We start from the raw sequence: 14,040 nt of genomic DNA, 5'->3' as shown, positions 1-14,040 counted from the left end.
TATATAAATATGCTTTGATACTGTAAGTTGTGCATATTGCGCAATTAAACTTCTCCTGAGTGGCGCAGTGGTCTAAGGCACTGCATCGCAGTGCTAACTGTGCCACTAGAGATCCTGGTTCGAATCCAGGCTCTGTCGCAGCCGGCCGCGACCGGGAGACTCATGGGCGGCGCACAATTGGCCCAGCGTCGTCCAGGGTAGGGGAGGGAATGGCCGGCAGGGATGTAGCTCAGTTGATAGAGCATGGCGTTTGCAACGCCAAGGTTGTGGGTTCGATTCCCACGGGGGGCCAGTATAAAAAAATAAAATAAAAAATAAATATGTATTCACTAACTGTAAGTCGCTCTGGATAAGAGCGTCTGCTAAATGACTAAAATGTAAATGTAAACTGCAAATCAATGACACAATTCCCAAAATCCCGTTTACCATCGACGTCACATCCGTTCCCCACAACAACAACTAGCTAGTTAGCCTTCTTATTATAGCTCAGTGTAGCTAGCACACAAATATTTGACAGACGGCTAGCTAGTTTGCTCAATTTGTTTAATTAAAGGGATGTCAGTAGCTAGCTAGCTACCTAGCTAGTCGTTTGGCTGACCATTTGACATTATGTACCGGTAGTTCGCTCCGTAGCTATATCATCATCCACTAGCGGTTTGCGTTCTGTCAGCCACCGAATTAGACATTATTTTTACGTAGTGTCTTGCTGCAGTCCGCTGTCCACGTTGTATATGTTTCGTAATTCCAGAGTGTACTTTGACGAGCTAGCTCGGCTAACGCAAAGCGCATCTCGCCTCTTCCTCTCTGGCTGTTACAGACTAGTTTGGCAAGAGAGTTTCCGTCCTGACAATCGCAGCTGCTTGTAGTCTGCAAGCTGCTAAGTAGCGGTAGCGTGGTTGGAGCAAGAAACTAAGAAGAGGAAACAGTATTTCTTTGTACTTTCTATTTGCTCCTCGCCAGTCAACTAATCTGTCTTTTTTCAACACATGGTTTTATGTTATTCGCTTAGCTAAATTCTGCCACTGCATCAAATGAGTAAATAAACTTACACATCAATTCCATTGACACTTTTATCTCTGCAAAGGATGTCTAAACGATTAAGGAATAGTGAGGTTTGCGCGGATTGCAGTGTGCCAGGTAAGTCACTGACTGTTCAAAGGTGAGTAGCTAGTTGTAGCTAGCCAAACCATACATAATCCAGGCAGAATACCTGTCAAGTATTAACATGGCTAATAGATTTAGCTATAACTAGCTACATAGACTGATGTGTTGGTTTCTGAAGTTAGCACGTATATGAGCTGAAATTAAGCATGAGATTAGGTTAGATAAACTAGGTAACTAGGATAGTTGAGTTGTTGGCAACTGTGGCCTTCAGTTTTGTTACAAGCATTGTCTTCCCCCAATGTAGCCAACGTTGTCAACTACAGTGTAAAATGTAACGTTAATTACTGCTGGTTCGTTGGTTGTAAAATAATGCACCGAGCTATCTCCTGAGTCCGTGCATGAGTCATGCAAGTGTTTGCATGATGTCATCATGGTGTGGTTATTCCAATGCAGTGTTTTTTTTTGATTTTGCAGGCATAACCATTTCAAAGATGATTTCCTATCAAAGTGCTGCCACAATGACAATGTATTTGATGTGATTGTCAGTTGAAGTTATGTTCAGTGTCAGACACACCATTGTGTAAATTTGGGTATGATACTGATACTGATCTGTCAAGGTAAGTGTATGACATGGGATACACACACAACAATCAAGTGTCTTTTCTATCAAATATCAGAAAATACTGTTACTATATGGTGTAGTTGTGTGTTCGCCCTGGCAATTTTGCACACCAGGGGTGTATTCATTATGTGGATTCCATTGCAAAACGTTTCGTATGTTGCTAAACGTTTTGCAACAGAAACAGTTTACTCTAGGACCCAAACGGGGCGGGACCTTCATGAATTTGACCAATAGAAACTCTTGTTTTTCACGTAATGAATACACCACTGACTGTGGGTGTTTAGTGTTGATTGTCTTCATGTGTCTGGCTGGCTGCAGATTTCTGAAGAATAATGCCAGAAAGGATCAGAATTTTCCCTATGGTCATGGTTTTAGATTCTACTACCTTAGAGTAGGGTTTCCAAAACTCAGTCCTCAAATAATCAACTCATCAAGCTTTGATTATTTTAATCAGCTGTGTAGTGCTAGGGCAAAAACCAAAACGTGCACCCAGGGGGGGCCCCAGGACCGAGTTTGGGAAACCCTGGATAGAGGTGCTTCCCTTTAATTGCCCTCCGGAATGAGTTTTGACAACTTAAAGGTAGACTCAGCAAAATGATGATGTCACGAGCAGCACTGCAACTATTGAGATGAGCAAGATGCAAGACTTCACTCACACACAGTCACACATGTGCACAGGTTCGCTTCACGCTGTTACAGCGTGGTAGCCACGGGACCAAAACAGCGGAGAAGTTGAGCCTCGCGCTTCAACGCTCTTAGTTGTTGCGGAAGTTGACACACTATGCTGTTTATTTTCTGCATTTACATCATATCGCTGAGTACCTTTTTAAGTTTTCAAAACTCATGATGATGAGTAGAAGATCAGATGACCAGGTGCACGCTTCTTCCACATCTGAACTGTGGTTGGGTCCCCTAGTTACAATCTCTGCTGTTAATTTTTGGGGAAATTAACCAACTGTCAACCTGAGATTAAGAATGATGGTGTTGTCACTTCACTCAGAGGCTCTCTTTATCAAAACAATTAACTACAAATACCATACATTGTTATCTTATAGAATAATTACAATATCTGAACAATTTAGGGTGCTTTCACACTTGGTCCCTTTCAGATAATTTTTGTGAACTCAGTGCGGTTCGCATAATTTTTTTGTGCAGTGTGTGTGAGCACTCCAAAGGAACAGATCCCTCAAAAGAGCCCGCAAACCGAACTGAGACCATCTCGAGAGGTGGTCTGAGTTCGGTTCGCTTGAATTCCGTGGTGCGGTTCTCTTTTTTTAGGGCAATGTGAACACAAAGCTCCCCAGGTTCACTTGTCATTATTCCCGTACCACACTAGACTATTGCAACACCGTTTTCCCTGCCATAACCCCTCACATTGGTGCCACAAACGAGAGAAGATGATGTGCAGGTTCGCGTAAAAAAACGTGCTGTTTTTGAATGCACAGAAATTATAGTATTTGTGAAGTTTTCAGTTCAGATTAATTGTTTTCCATATTTGATCTATCGGCTAAGAGAGCTATATAAACTGTTTATTCGGTTGTGGGGTTTGAATAGTGTGAGGACGACAACATACAGTGGGGAGAAGAAGTATTTGATACACTGCCGATTTTGCAGGTTTTCCTACTTACAAAGCATGTAGAGGTCTGTAATTTTTATCATAGGTACACTTCAACTGTGAGAGATCAAGAAAATCACGTTGTATGATTAAGTAATTAATTTGCATTTTATTGCATGACATAAGTATTTGATACATCAGAAAAGCAGAACTTAATATTTGGTACAGAAACCTTTGTTTGCAATTACAGAGATCATACATTTCCTGTAGGTCTTGACCAGGTTTGCACACACTGCAGCAGGGATTTTGGCCCACTCCTCCATACAGACCTTCTCCAGATCCTTCAGGTCTCGGGGCTGTCGCTGGGCAATATGGACTTTCAGCTCCCTCCAAAGATTTTCTATTGGGTTCAGGTCTGGAGACTGGCTAGGCCACTCCAGGACCTTGAGATGCTTCTTACGGAGCCACTCCTTAGTTGCCCTGGCTGTGTGTTTCGGGTCGTTGTCATGCTGGAAGACCCTCCATGCTTGTCATGCTGATGTTTCCACCTCCATGCTTCACGGTTGGGATGGTGTTCTTGGGGTTGTACTCATCCTTCTTCTTCCTCCAAACACGGCGAGTGGAGTTTAGACCAAAAAGCTCTATTTTTATCTCATCAGACCACAGGACCTTCTATATTCCTCCTCTGGATCATCCAGATGGTCATTGGCAAACTTCAGACGGGCCTGGACATGCGCTGGCTTGAGCAGGGGGACCTTGCGTGCGCTGCAGGATTTTAATCCATGACGGCGTAGTGTGTTACTAATGGTTTTCTTTGAGACTGTGGTCCCAGCTCTCTTCAGGTCATTGAGCAGGTCCTGCCGTGTAGTTCTGGGCTGATCCCTCACCTTCCTCATGATCATTGATGCCCCACGAGGTGAGATCTTGCATGGAGCCCCAGACCGAGGGTGATTGACCGTCATCTTGAACTTCTCCCATTTTCTAATAATTGCGCCAACAGTTGTTGCCTTCTCACCAAGCTGCTTGCCTATTGTCCTGTAGCCCATCCCAGCCTTGTGCAGGTCTACAATTTTATCCCTGATGTCCTTACACAGCTCTCTGGTCTTGGCCATTGTGGAGAGGTTGGAGTCTGTTTGATTGAGTGTGTGGACAGGTGTCTTTTATACAGGTATCGAGTTCAAACAGGTGCAGTTAATACAGGTAATGAGTGGAGAACAGGAGGGCTTCTTAAAGAAAAACTAACATGTCTGTGAGAGCCGGAATTCTTACTGGTGATCAAATACTTATGTCATGCAATAAAATGCAAATTCATTACTTAAAAATCATACAATGTGATTTTCTGGATTTATGTTTTAGATTCTGTCTCTCACAGTTGAAGTGTACCTATGATAAAAATTACAGACCTCTACATGCTTTGTAAGTAGGAAAACCTGCAAAATCGTCAGTGTATCATACTTGTTCTCCCCACTGTATTTGGTGAGAATCACAACAGGGTACAAAATCTATTCTAGCTCACTTCTATTCTAGGGACAGTAGCCTACATTGGATGTACAATTTTAAATTACAGCATTATTTAATCTGCAGTTATTCTTCTGCTAGGCCTATTTATTATGTTACCAATAATATTTACATGTTAATAATATCTTCTGATTACAATTATTATGTCTAATCTTTTAACTAAATGCAATCTATTAACTTCTGAAATGTAAGTAGGTATCTAGCTGTCCAATAACATGTTCTGATGGAATGGTTTGTCCTGCACTTTGTAAAAACCCAGAGTGCATTGAGTGAATGTTGTAAAAAGATCTTGGTTCCTTTCTAAACGTAGCAATGTGAATGCAAAGAGGACTCGAACCACAAAATGGGTAAAGTGAACTGGCAAAAGAGTTGAGTCCTCATTCAAATGCAAGGGCAGTGTGAATACAAAGAGAACTGAGTTCTTTTGCTTATTTTTTTACCCCTGAGTTCTCTTTCAAGAGGACTGAGATCGGTTCTTTTGGAGGACTATACGTAAAACACCCTTAGAGCTAATCCGAATTGGGTAGAAATCATGTACCATGCGGTTTCTCTGTGAGAGTCTAATGGCTTCATTGCTGTGTTGTGAGGGCCGTTTTGCATAATGTTTAGTCCATTTCGTACTGGAATGACGTTGTGATGTTGTCCAATTTAGCACAGGAAGAAAAACAGGATGTTGAGTGAATTGACTAGATGCTGAGGATGCAGTGAGAATTGTGGCTATTGTATTTGACTTTGTATAAAATGTTCCACATCTTTGTGACCTGTGCCCCCCCACATTGACTCTGTACCAGTACCCCCTGTATATAGCCTCGCTACTGTTATTTGACTGCTGCTCTTTAATTATTTGTTATTTCTTTTTATTTGTTATAAAAATGTTTACTTATCTATTTTTTACTTCACTTATTTATCTTAAAACTGCATTGTTGGTTAAGTAAGCATTTCACTGGAAGGTCTACACCTGTTGTATTTGACGCATGTGACAAATCAAATTTGATTTGATCTTCCGCCACTGCTCTGATTAAGTTATTCTATCAGTACATAGGAAGGGAGTTTTAAATCCGTTTAGGCTTAAAGCATGTGCACTTTCCCTTTTTTGTAAAATGTTTGTCTAAAACAAAGCAAATAACAAATAGTGGTAGATGGGGCTTTCTATTGTCAGTTGTTGATGTACCAAGTTAAAAGAGGAACGCTGCTTGGTTAGAATAATATTGAAAAGCCTAGTTAGTAAATAAGCCTAATTATTGTGACAATAAGTAGGCCTAGCTGTATGTAATCTCGTCCTCCAGCCGGCTCTCTCTCTAGCAATTGAATTTAGCAACGAGGTTAAGCTGTAGGGCAATTCCACAGAAACAGAATTATGCTGAGACTTTGCATCTGCACTGTTCTTCAAGGAAATGTGCTTTTGTAACATTTTCAGTTGAAATTGTTCAAGGTAGTGCTTGTGCATACATTTGTATGGTTTGTTTAACTTTGCAGTTATTGGATTTTGTTTGACACACATTTTAAAGTGAAAAATCTCTTATTGTGGAATTGCTCTGTAGTAGCCTAGAGCCATTCTGAAGTAGGCTAGCCCATACCCAATGTATCTTACCACTCACTGCAGTTCATTCTATCAATTCCAGCATATTCCTATATCCCATTCCCTGACAGTCCTACTGAAAATTAGTCAATGTCCCTCCCTCCCGACACCAGTTGGCCTGGACTGCCCCTCTGTGGGGCTGTTACCAGTTGTTGTTGGGGTCTGAATATTTTTAGCGGGTACAGGCGTGAGTTTTAATTTAGCAGCACTTTACACTTGTTGATGAAAGAGTGGGCTTGTCAGCACCCAACTCTCACTGGGCAGGAAGAGGAAGAGACGCAGAACGGTACAGCAGGTGCCGGAGCGTGACTGGCCTGCAGCCCCAACACACACACATTTCAGCTGTCACCAGAGAGACGTGACAACCCCACTGCCACTCATCATTTCAGAGTGGCAGTCACCCAGTCGATCAGTTTTGTAATTTGCTTGTCTGTTTATGGGTTGCAGTTTTGTTTGTCAGTCAAGCTGTCAGTCAACCTACAGTACCAGTCAAAAGTTTGGACATACCTACTCATTCAAGGTTTTTTTTCTACATTGTGGAATAATAGTGAAGATGTCAAAACTATGGAATCATGTAGTAAACTAAAAAGTGTTAAATCAAAATATATTTTAGATTCTTCAAAGTAGCCAGTAGGGGGGGGGGGGGGGTTGTTAACGTATATAATAATATATATATAATATATGCCATTCAGCAGACGCTTTTATCCAAAGCGACTTACTACTCTCAAATCTCAACAAACTCAAACATTATAAACAGGGGTTTAGAAAAAACACAGCCTAGCCTATTTAGTTTTGACTCCAGGGCTCAGTTGTAGAAAACAGAGCGTTCTCTTAATGGAGATAATGGTCAGCAGATCAGTTGATCACTTCTCTCTTTGTGCTAATGGGGTCACGTGATATGCAGGCTAGGGGCATTGAGGAAGTCCTCATGGTTCTTCTGTTGCCCCCTGCCTAAAAGAGCTGGCCTGTTGGTTTCAATTGACAAAGTGGGTCTAGATTAGCCTATGTTTTGGAGCCATTTGCGCCACGCCTTGAAATTAAACTAAGGAAACGACTGCTGCTGAAAATACTTCAGGTAGGAAGTCAGAAAGCTAACGACCAGCCCTTAATACTGACTTTTCTGTGTTTTGAAGAGACTAAAAGTGAGCCATGTCTTGTTCCATGGTTTGTATACAGTCTGTCACAGTAGGCCTGTCACTCCCTCTCTCTCTCTGGGTGTTTGCTGTTACTTTACCAGCAGCATGGTGTGCAAGTTCAAACAAGTTTCAGTTCTTTCTGCAGTTAGCGGTTCTCTTTGAAGCTCTGTGTGATGTACGATGAATCTCTCATGCTCAGTCCTTTGTCATTATTTCCCGTCAGACCCCTTCAATAACCCCATCATGAGCCTAGAACGAGACTACAATCCCAATACGTTGCTCGGTGAAGTGCACAATCCTGTAATGTACACACATTTTGTTGTTGTTTAGCCTGAAGTTAGCTAGTGAAAGAGTAATTTCTCTTTTGCCCTCTCAGCTACAACCAATGATTGGCTACAGCACGTAAAAGGATGAGATTTTGGAGCGGTCTCTTTGACACTGTCCATATATGGAAGTGTGTGGTTCAACTTCACCTTTGCGCTCTGCATGACTTCACTACCAAAATGTAACGAACTGGGGATCGGAAAGTTTAGGGTTAAAACGTTAAAAAATAAAGGCTATGGGCCTATAGGAGCTATTTCTTATATGACTTGCATTGTAATTATGTGACAGCTCTGAAAAAAGTCTGTCAATAGAAGTTAGTGCTATCAGAATAATGTGCCCTGAGGTTGTCTCCATGTTAGCCTCAATAGGGTTTCCTTTATCTACAGGCATCTGAGCAGGATCAGTTCAGGCGTATAGATTCCAAGGGTGTATCTGGGACGGCTGTCCCGTCAGTGTAGCCCAACTGGGATGCCACAAGAATGGAGACGCTGGGGCCAGAGTGAGTTTGCAGCGGAGTGAGAAGTGAAGTGGCCTGGCTGCCAAAGGCAGCATGCCAGAGATTTTAATAATGAATGTGAGGAGCAGTGGAAAGGCCTAGTCATGAGGAAGGTGCCAGTAACCAAGGAAAGCTGTGTAAGTGTTAGCTTGATGATGGATTTCTAACAGTGACTGCTGATGTAGAATCTAGATTATATGAAAAGTGGCAGTTGAGTGATCATTAAGCTAAAGGCTAGGTTATGAGAATCAGACAAGCACTGTTTCAGTGCATTTAGCCCCACAGGTCCTTCTCAGTGTATTCAACTACATGGCATTACAAATGCCAAATGAGGTTTTGCAATTGAGGAAATATTCAGATGAATGTCTTATTTATTTACTATATGTATTTGTTTCCTTTTCGCTTAGAGCCTCGCTGGGCCTCTGTGAACAGGGGTGTGTTGATCTGCGACGAGTGCTGTAGTGTTCATCGGAGTCTGGGCAGACACAGCTCCCAAGTGCGTCACCTGACTCACACACCATGGCCTCCTACACAGCTACAAGTAAGATCCCCAACACACACACACACACACACACACCTTTACTGTGGTCAAAGGTATCCCTTTTTCTGCTTTTGGGATAGAACAGGCTGTCGGTATATTTCATTTAATTGATCAAATCTTTGTCTTTTAATCAGATGGTTCAGATGTTATACAACAACAGTGCAAATTCAATATGGGAGCACTCTCTACTGGACCCAGCGTCGGTGATGAGTGGGAAACGCAAGGCCAACCCTCAGGATAAAGTACAGTGAGTCATGAGTGTTTGATGGCTGCCAAGTGAGCCAGGAGTGTAGACTTGTTCACAAGTGAAGGAGAGACCTTTGGCCCAGTTGCACTAGTACCTTTTTCACACTACTGAGCTGATGCCAATCACGCTGAACTGCATTGGCCTGGTTACACATTCACCAAAGTGCTGGTTTGGGTCAGCACAATAGCGTGACAAGGGTATGCGAACCTAAGAGTGAGTGTTGCTTGAAATTGAAATGCTGAATATCCTCCCACGAGGCTCTTTGCTCCATTTCTCTGCTGTTTACCCCGTCCTCTTTTTGTCATCCCCATAGCCCAAATAAGACAGAGTTCATAAAGGCCAAATACCAAATGCTGGCTTTTGTTCACCGGATGCCTTGTCGAGATGACGACAGCTTCACAGCCAAGGACTTAAGCAAGGTGAGATCTCGGCCACTCTGTGCTAATGAAGGTTTATCCGGCTTGAATTAGCAATATTTTACTAATAGATGTTGATTTTATTTTCCCTCAGCAACTTCACTCCAGCGTCCGCACTGGTAACCTGGAGACATGTCTGAGGCTACTCTCTCTGGGAGCCCAGGCCAACTTCTTTCACCCAGTAAGACTCTCTGATCACTCATCTAATTTCTCCCCCATCCAGCTTCAAAACATATCCTTAACAACATGTTAATACAACATTGTTACTACCATAATTACTGTTTTGCTACAGAGGTACGAGAGCAACTTAATAGAACACTGCTCGTGGAAAAAAACATTCCATAAAGGAAGCCTTTTCATAGGTTTAATCTTTTGTGGCGTAGTGTTTATGCCGCAAGCAGTGTGAACAGACCCTTACCCTTTCTCACACCCTATCTATAAAGTATTTTCCCCCCTCTAGTTTTAATTGTTCACGTGTGGGTGGTGTCTTACCTTTCCTCCAGGAAAAAGGGAATACGCCGCTGCATGTGGCTGCCAAGGCAGGCCAGGTGTTTCAGGCTGAGCTGCTGACAGTCTACGGGGCCGACCCCGGCGCCCCCGACACCAGCGCCAAGACCCCCATTGACTATGCAAGGTACTGCAGCATCCATCCTTTAAAGGGATAGTTCACCATTCAGAATATTTAATTTATTTTATCCAAGTCATAAAAATTAAAATACATTGTGGCTGTGCGACCAGGCTGGCTGTTACTGGCTTTATGGGCAAGAAGAGGCATAACTGATTTCTATCGTGTCTGTTTCTCAGGCAAACTGGCTACCATGATCTGGCTGATAGGCTGGTGGAGATTCAGTATGAACTTACTGACAGACTGGCTTTCTATCTCTGTGGGAGAAAGCCTGGTAAGTGAGGAAAGTCCTTCGCCTTCTCAAACTAGACTGCAAGCCTTGCTTGTTCATTTTTCCTAACATCCGTCAGCTGCAGTTGAAACAAACCCACTGTAATCGATGATACATGCTACACCAGCCACAGAAGCAGCACGTCAGTGAAGCGAAGTTTGGGTCTCTGAAAGTTATTTTTATGCTTCAAGACTGTTTCTAGGGCAGAGACGCACCTCTGTGAAGCATACACAGAAGTGGCACACACTTCAGAATTTTGACTCTGTTCTATGATTCAGTGATGGCATTGTTTTTTGCCTGCTAAAACAACACACACTCAACGTTTGCAGCCTAGTTTTGGGGGTTACTCAACATCACATACGGGACCTCCCATGAGGGTTCTAATCACAACAATCCATATTATGTCCATGCTTGCTTTCAGATCATAAAAATGGCCAACACTTCATCGTCCCACAGATGGCCGACAGGTAAGGAAGCATTGTGTAGCTCAATGCATAACATAGTATTCTGATCCCAGACTGTTTGTGTTGTATAGCCAACCCCTATGTTGTCATGCAAATGACAATAACCATAGGAGTTGGCAAAAAAGCTTAAACAGATCTGGGACCAGACTAATGATATATCACTTTATGGGGATTGTTGTAGGATTTTTTTTTAAATTAAGAAACCATGAGCTGTTTCTTTGACAGTGCAATCCAACTGTAGGGCCTGCCAGGACATGTTCTGTGGCTTTTTGTAACAAGCATGAGAGGAAATAGGCCAAAGTCATTGTTACATATTTAAAACAACAAAATCATTGTTGTTATAATAATAAAAAATACATATCTGAGAAAAATCGACCTTTCTGGTCTTATTATTGTATTAACCTATTATAGCATAGTTCTGATATTTGAACTCAAATTAAGCATGTTCTCTTTTTTTATTGCTATCTTTTGATGGATAGGAACATGTAAGTATTTGATCATGATGAGGTTTGAGCATTTTCTCTCCCATTCAAAATCAGAGGCTAAGCATATTTATTCTTTCCATCTATAGCAGTTTAGATTTATCAGAGCTGGCAAAGGCAGCAAAGAAGAAACTCCAGTCTGTAAGTGTTCTTGTGATTTTAGGTTTTGATTGTAATATCATACATTACATAATGCAATCTAGAGACCCATGTAATGTAACGAAAGCATATTCATAAAACTAGTTCTGGTTTGATTTCTCACGAATCACAAATTTCATTTCAGCTCAGTAATCATTTGTTTGAGGAGCTGGCGATGGATGTGTATGACGAGGTGGACAGACGGGAGACGGACGCAGGTAAGACACACTGAGGGACAGACAGACAGTGATGCGAAGTAGTGGAGTAATATCAGTGCATGTTTCTTAGCATTCAGTCCACCATGTCCAATTAAACATCAGGATGGTGTTCATTAGGCACCAAACTGAAGAAAACGGACTGAAACTGGGAGGGACTACCTTGACTTATCCAATAAGAAACACACATTTTTGTTTCCCGATGCAGAACGTTTTCTGTTTGCGTTTACTAATGAACACGGCCCATGTGCAACACTCCTATGTTCTGCACAGTATGGCTGGCAACGCAGAACCACAGCACGCTGGTGACAGAGACCACTGTGGTGCCTTTCCTTCCTGTGAACCCAGAGTACTCATCAACACGAAACCAGGCAAGCCTGCTGCACACAGTATACCACCCTCCCTAGTAAACACTTTGTTGCTTGATATAGCTTTAGTTACATATTGTCCCCCTCTGTTTTTCTCTCCCCCTTTAAATATGACAAATTCTCGGTTCTCAGTTTCAAATTAAGGTTTGTTGCGTACACAGTTTAGCAGACGTTATAGCGGGTGCAGTGAAATGCTAATGTTACTAGCTCCTAATAATGCAGTAAGATGTCAAACAAGTAAACGAATAATAAATAAATAAAATGTAAATCAAGAAATGTTATCAGATGCAGTAGGAGAGGATACAGTATGCATTATTTTATTTTTCTCCAGGGACGGCAAAAGCTTGCGAGATTCAATGCACATGAATTTGCAACTCTTGTCATCGACATATTAAGTGACGCGAAGCGTCGACAGCTGGGGAACTCTACGACGAGTCCCAAAGGTAGAGTACTGGACGATAATGGACCTACAGTGAGGGAAAAAAGTATTTGATCCCCTGCTGATTTTGTAAGTTTGCCCACTGACAAAGACATGATCAGTCTATAATTTTAATGGTAGGTTTATTTGAACACTGAGACACAGAATAACAACAAAAAAAATCCAGAAAGACGCATGTAAAAAATGTTATAAATTGATTTGCATTTTAATGAGGGAAATAAGTATTTGACCCCTCTGCAAAACATGACATAGTACTTGGTGGCAAAACCCTTGTTGGCAATCACAGAGGTCAGATGTTTCTTGTAGTTGGCCACCAGGTTTGCACACATCTCAGGAGGGATTTTGTCCCACTCCTCTTTGCAGATCTTCTCCAAGTCATTAAGGTTTCGAGGCTGACGTATGGCAACTCGAACCTTCAGCTCCCTCCACAGATTTTCTATGGGATTAAGGTCTGGAGACTGGCTAGGCCACTCCAGGACCTTAATGTGCTTCTTCTTGAGCCACTCCTTTGTTGCCTTGGCCGTGTGTTTTGGGTCATTGTCATGCTGGAATACCCCCATCCACGACCCATTTTCAATGCCCTGGCTGAGGGAATGAGGTTCTCACCCAAGATTTGACGGTACATGTCCCCGTCCATCGTCCCTTTGATGCGGTGAAGTTGTCCTGTCCCCTTAGCAGAAAAACACCCCCAAAGCATAATGTTTCCACCTCCATGTTTGACGGTGGGGATGGTGTTCTTGGGGTCATAGGCAGCATTCCTCCTCCTCCAAACACGGCGAGTTGAGTTGATGCCAAAGAGCTCGATTTTGGTCTCATCTGACCACAACACTTTCACCCAGTTCTCCTCTGAATCATTCAGATGTTCATTGGCAAACTTCAGACGGGCCTGTATATGTGCTTTCTTGAGCAGGGGGACCTTGCGGGCGCTGCAGGATTTCAGTCCTTCACGGCGTAGTGTGTTACCAATTGTTTTCTTGGTGACTATGTTCCCAGCTGCCTTGAGATCATTGACAAGATCCTCCCGTGTAGTTCTGGGCTGATTACTCACCGTTCTCATGATCATTGCAACTCCACAAGGTGAGATCTTGCATGGAGCCCCAGGCCGAGGGAGATTGACAGTTATTTTGTGTTTCTTCCATTTGCGAATAATCGCACCAACTGTTGTTACCTTCTCACCAAGCTGCTTGGCGATGGTCTTGTAGCCCATTCCAGCCTTGTGTAGGTCTACAATCTTGTCCCTGACATCCTTGGAGAGCTCTTTGGTCTTGGCCATGGTGGAGAGTTTGGAATCTGATTGATTGCTTCTGTGGACGGGAGTCTTTTTTATACAGGTAACAAGCTGAGATTAGGAGCACTCCCTTTAAGAGTGTGCTCCTAATCTCAGCTCGTTACCTGTATAAAAGACACCTGGGAGCCAGAAATCTTTCTGATTGAGAGGGGGTCAAATACTTATTTCCCTCATTTAAAATGCAAATCAATTTATAACATTTTTGACATGTG

General features: G+C 42.5%; 1 protein-coding gene across 6 annotated transcripts in view; it reads left to right on the top strand.

The window, feature by feature from the left end:
- The first annotated feature begins 424 nt into the window (after window positions 1–424).
- git2a (G protein-coupled receptor kinase interacting ArfGAP 2a) overlaps window positions 425–14,040 on the top strand; it is a 30,323-nt gene continuing 16,707 nt past the window's right edge. Inside the window, exons 1-12 of one of the 6 annotated variants that reach the window (XM_084176886.1) lie at window positions 425–1,137; window positions 8,742–8,875; window positions 9,010–9,122; window positions 9,436–9,541; window positions 9,633–9,719; window positions 10,042–10,172; window positions 10,343–10,437; window positions 10,856–10,901; window positions 11,470–11,521; window positions 11,664–11,736; window positions 12,007–12,104; window positions 12,433–12,544. In XM_084176886.1, the coding sequence (XP_084033012.1) occupies window positions 1,086–1,137; window positions 8,742–8,875; window positions 9,010–9,122; window positions 9,436–9,541; window positions 9,633–9,719; window positions 10,042–10,172; window positions 10,343–10,437; window positions 10,856–10,901; window positions 11,470–11,521; window positions 11,664–11,736; window positions 12,007–12,104; window positions 12,433–12,544 (1,099 nt within the window). In that variant the 5' untranslated portion in view covers window positions 425–1,085. The remainder of the gene's footprint in view (window positions 1,138–8,741; window positions 8,876–9,009; window positions 9,123–9,435; window positions 9,542–9,632; window positions 9,720–10,041; window positions 10,173–10,342; window positions 10,438–10,855; window positions 10,902–11,469; window positions 11,522–11,663; window positions 11,737–12,006; window positions 12,105–12,432; window positions 12,545–14,040) is intronic. The other 5 variants (XM_084176887.1, XM_084176882.1, XM_084176883.1 and 2 more) reach the window with 5 other exon arrangements.

Source organism: Coregonus lavaretus (assembly GCF_964263955.1).
Source record: "Coregonus lavaretus genome assembly, chromosome: 14".
NCBI classification, from domain to species: domain Eukaryota; kingdom Metazoa; phylum Chordata; class Actinopteri; order Salmoniformes; family Salmonidae; genus Coregonus; species Coregonus lavaretus.
This window is presented reverse-complemented; position numbering and strand designations above follow the sequence as displayed.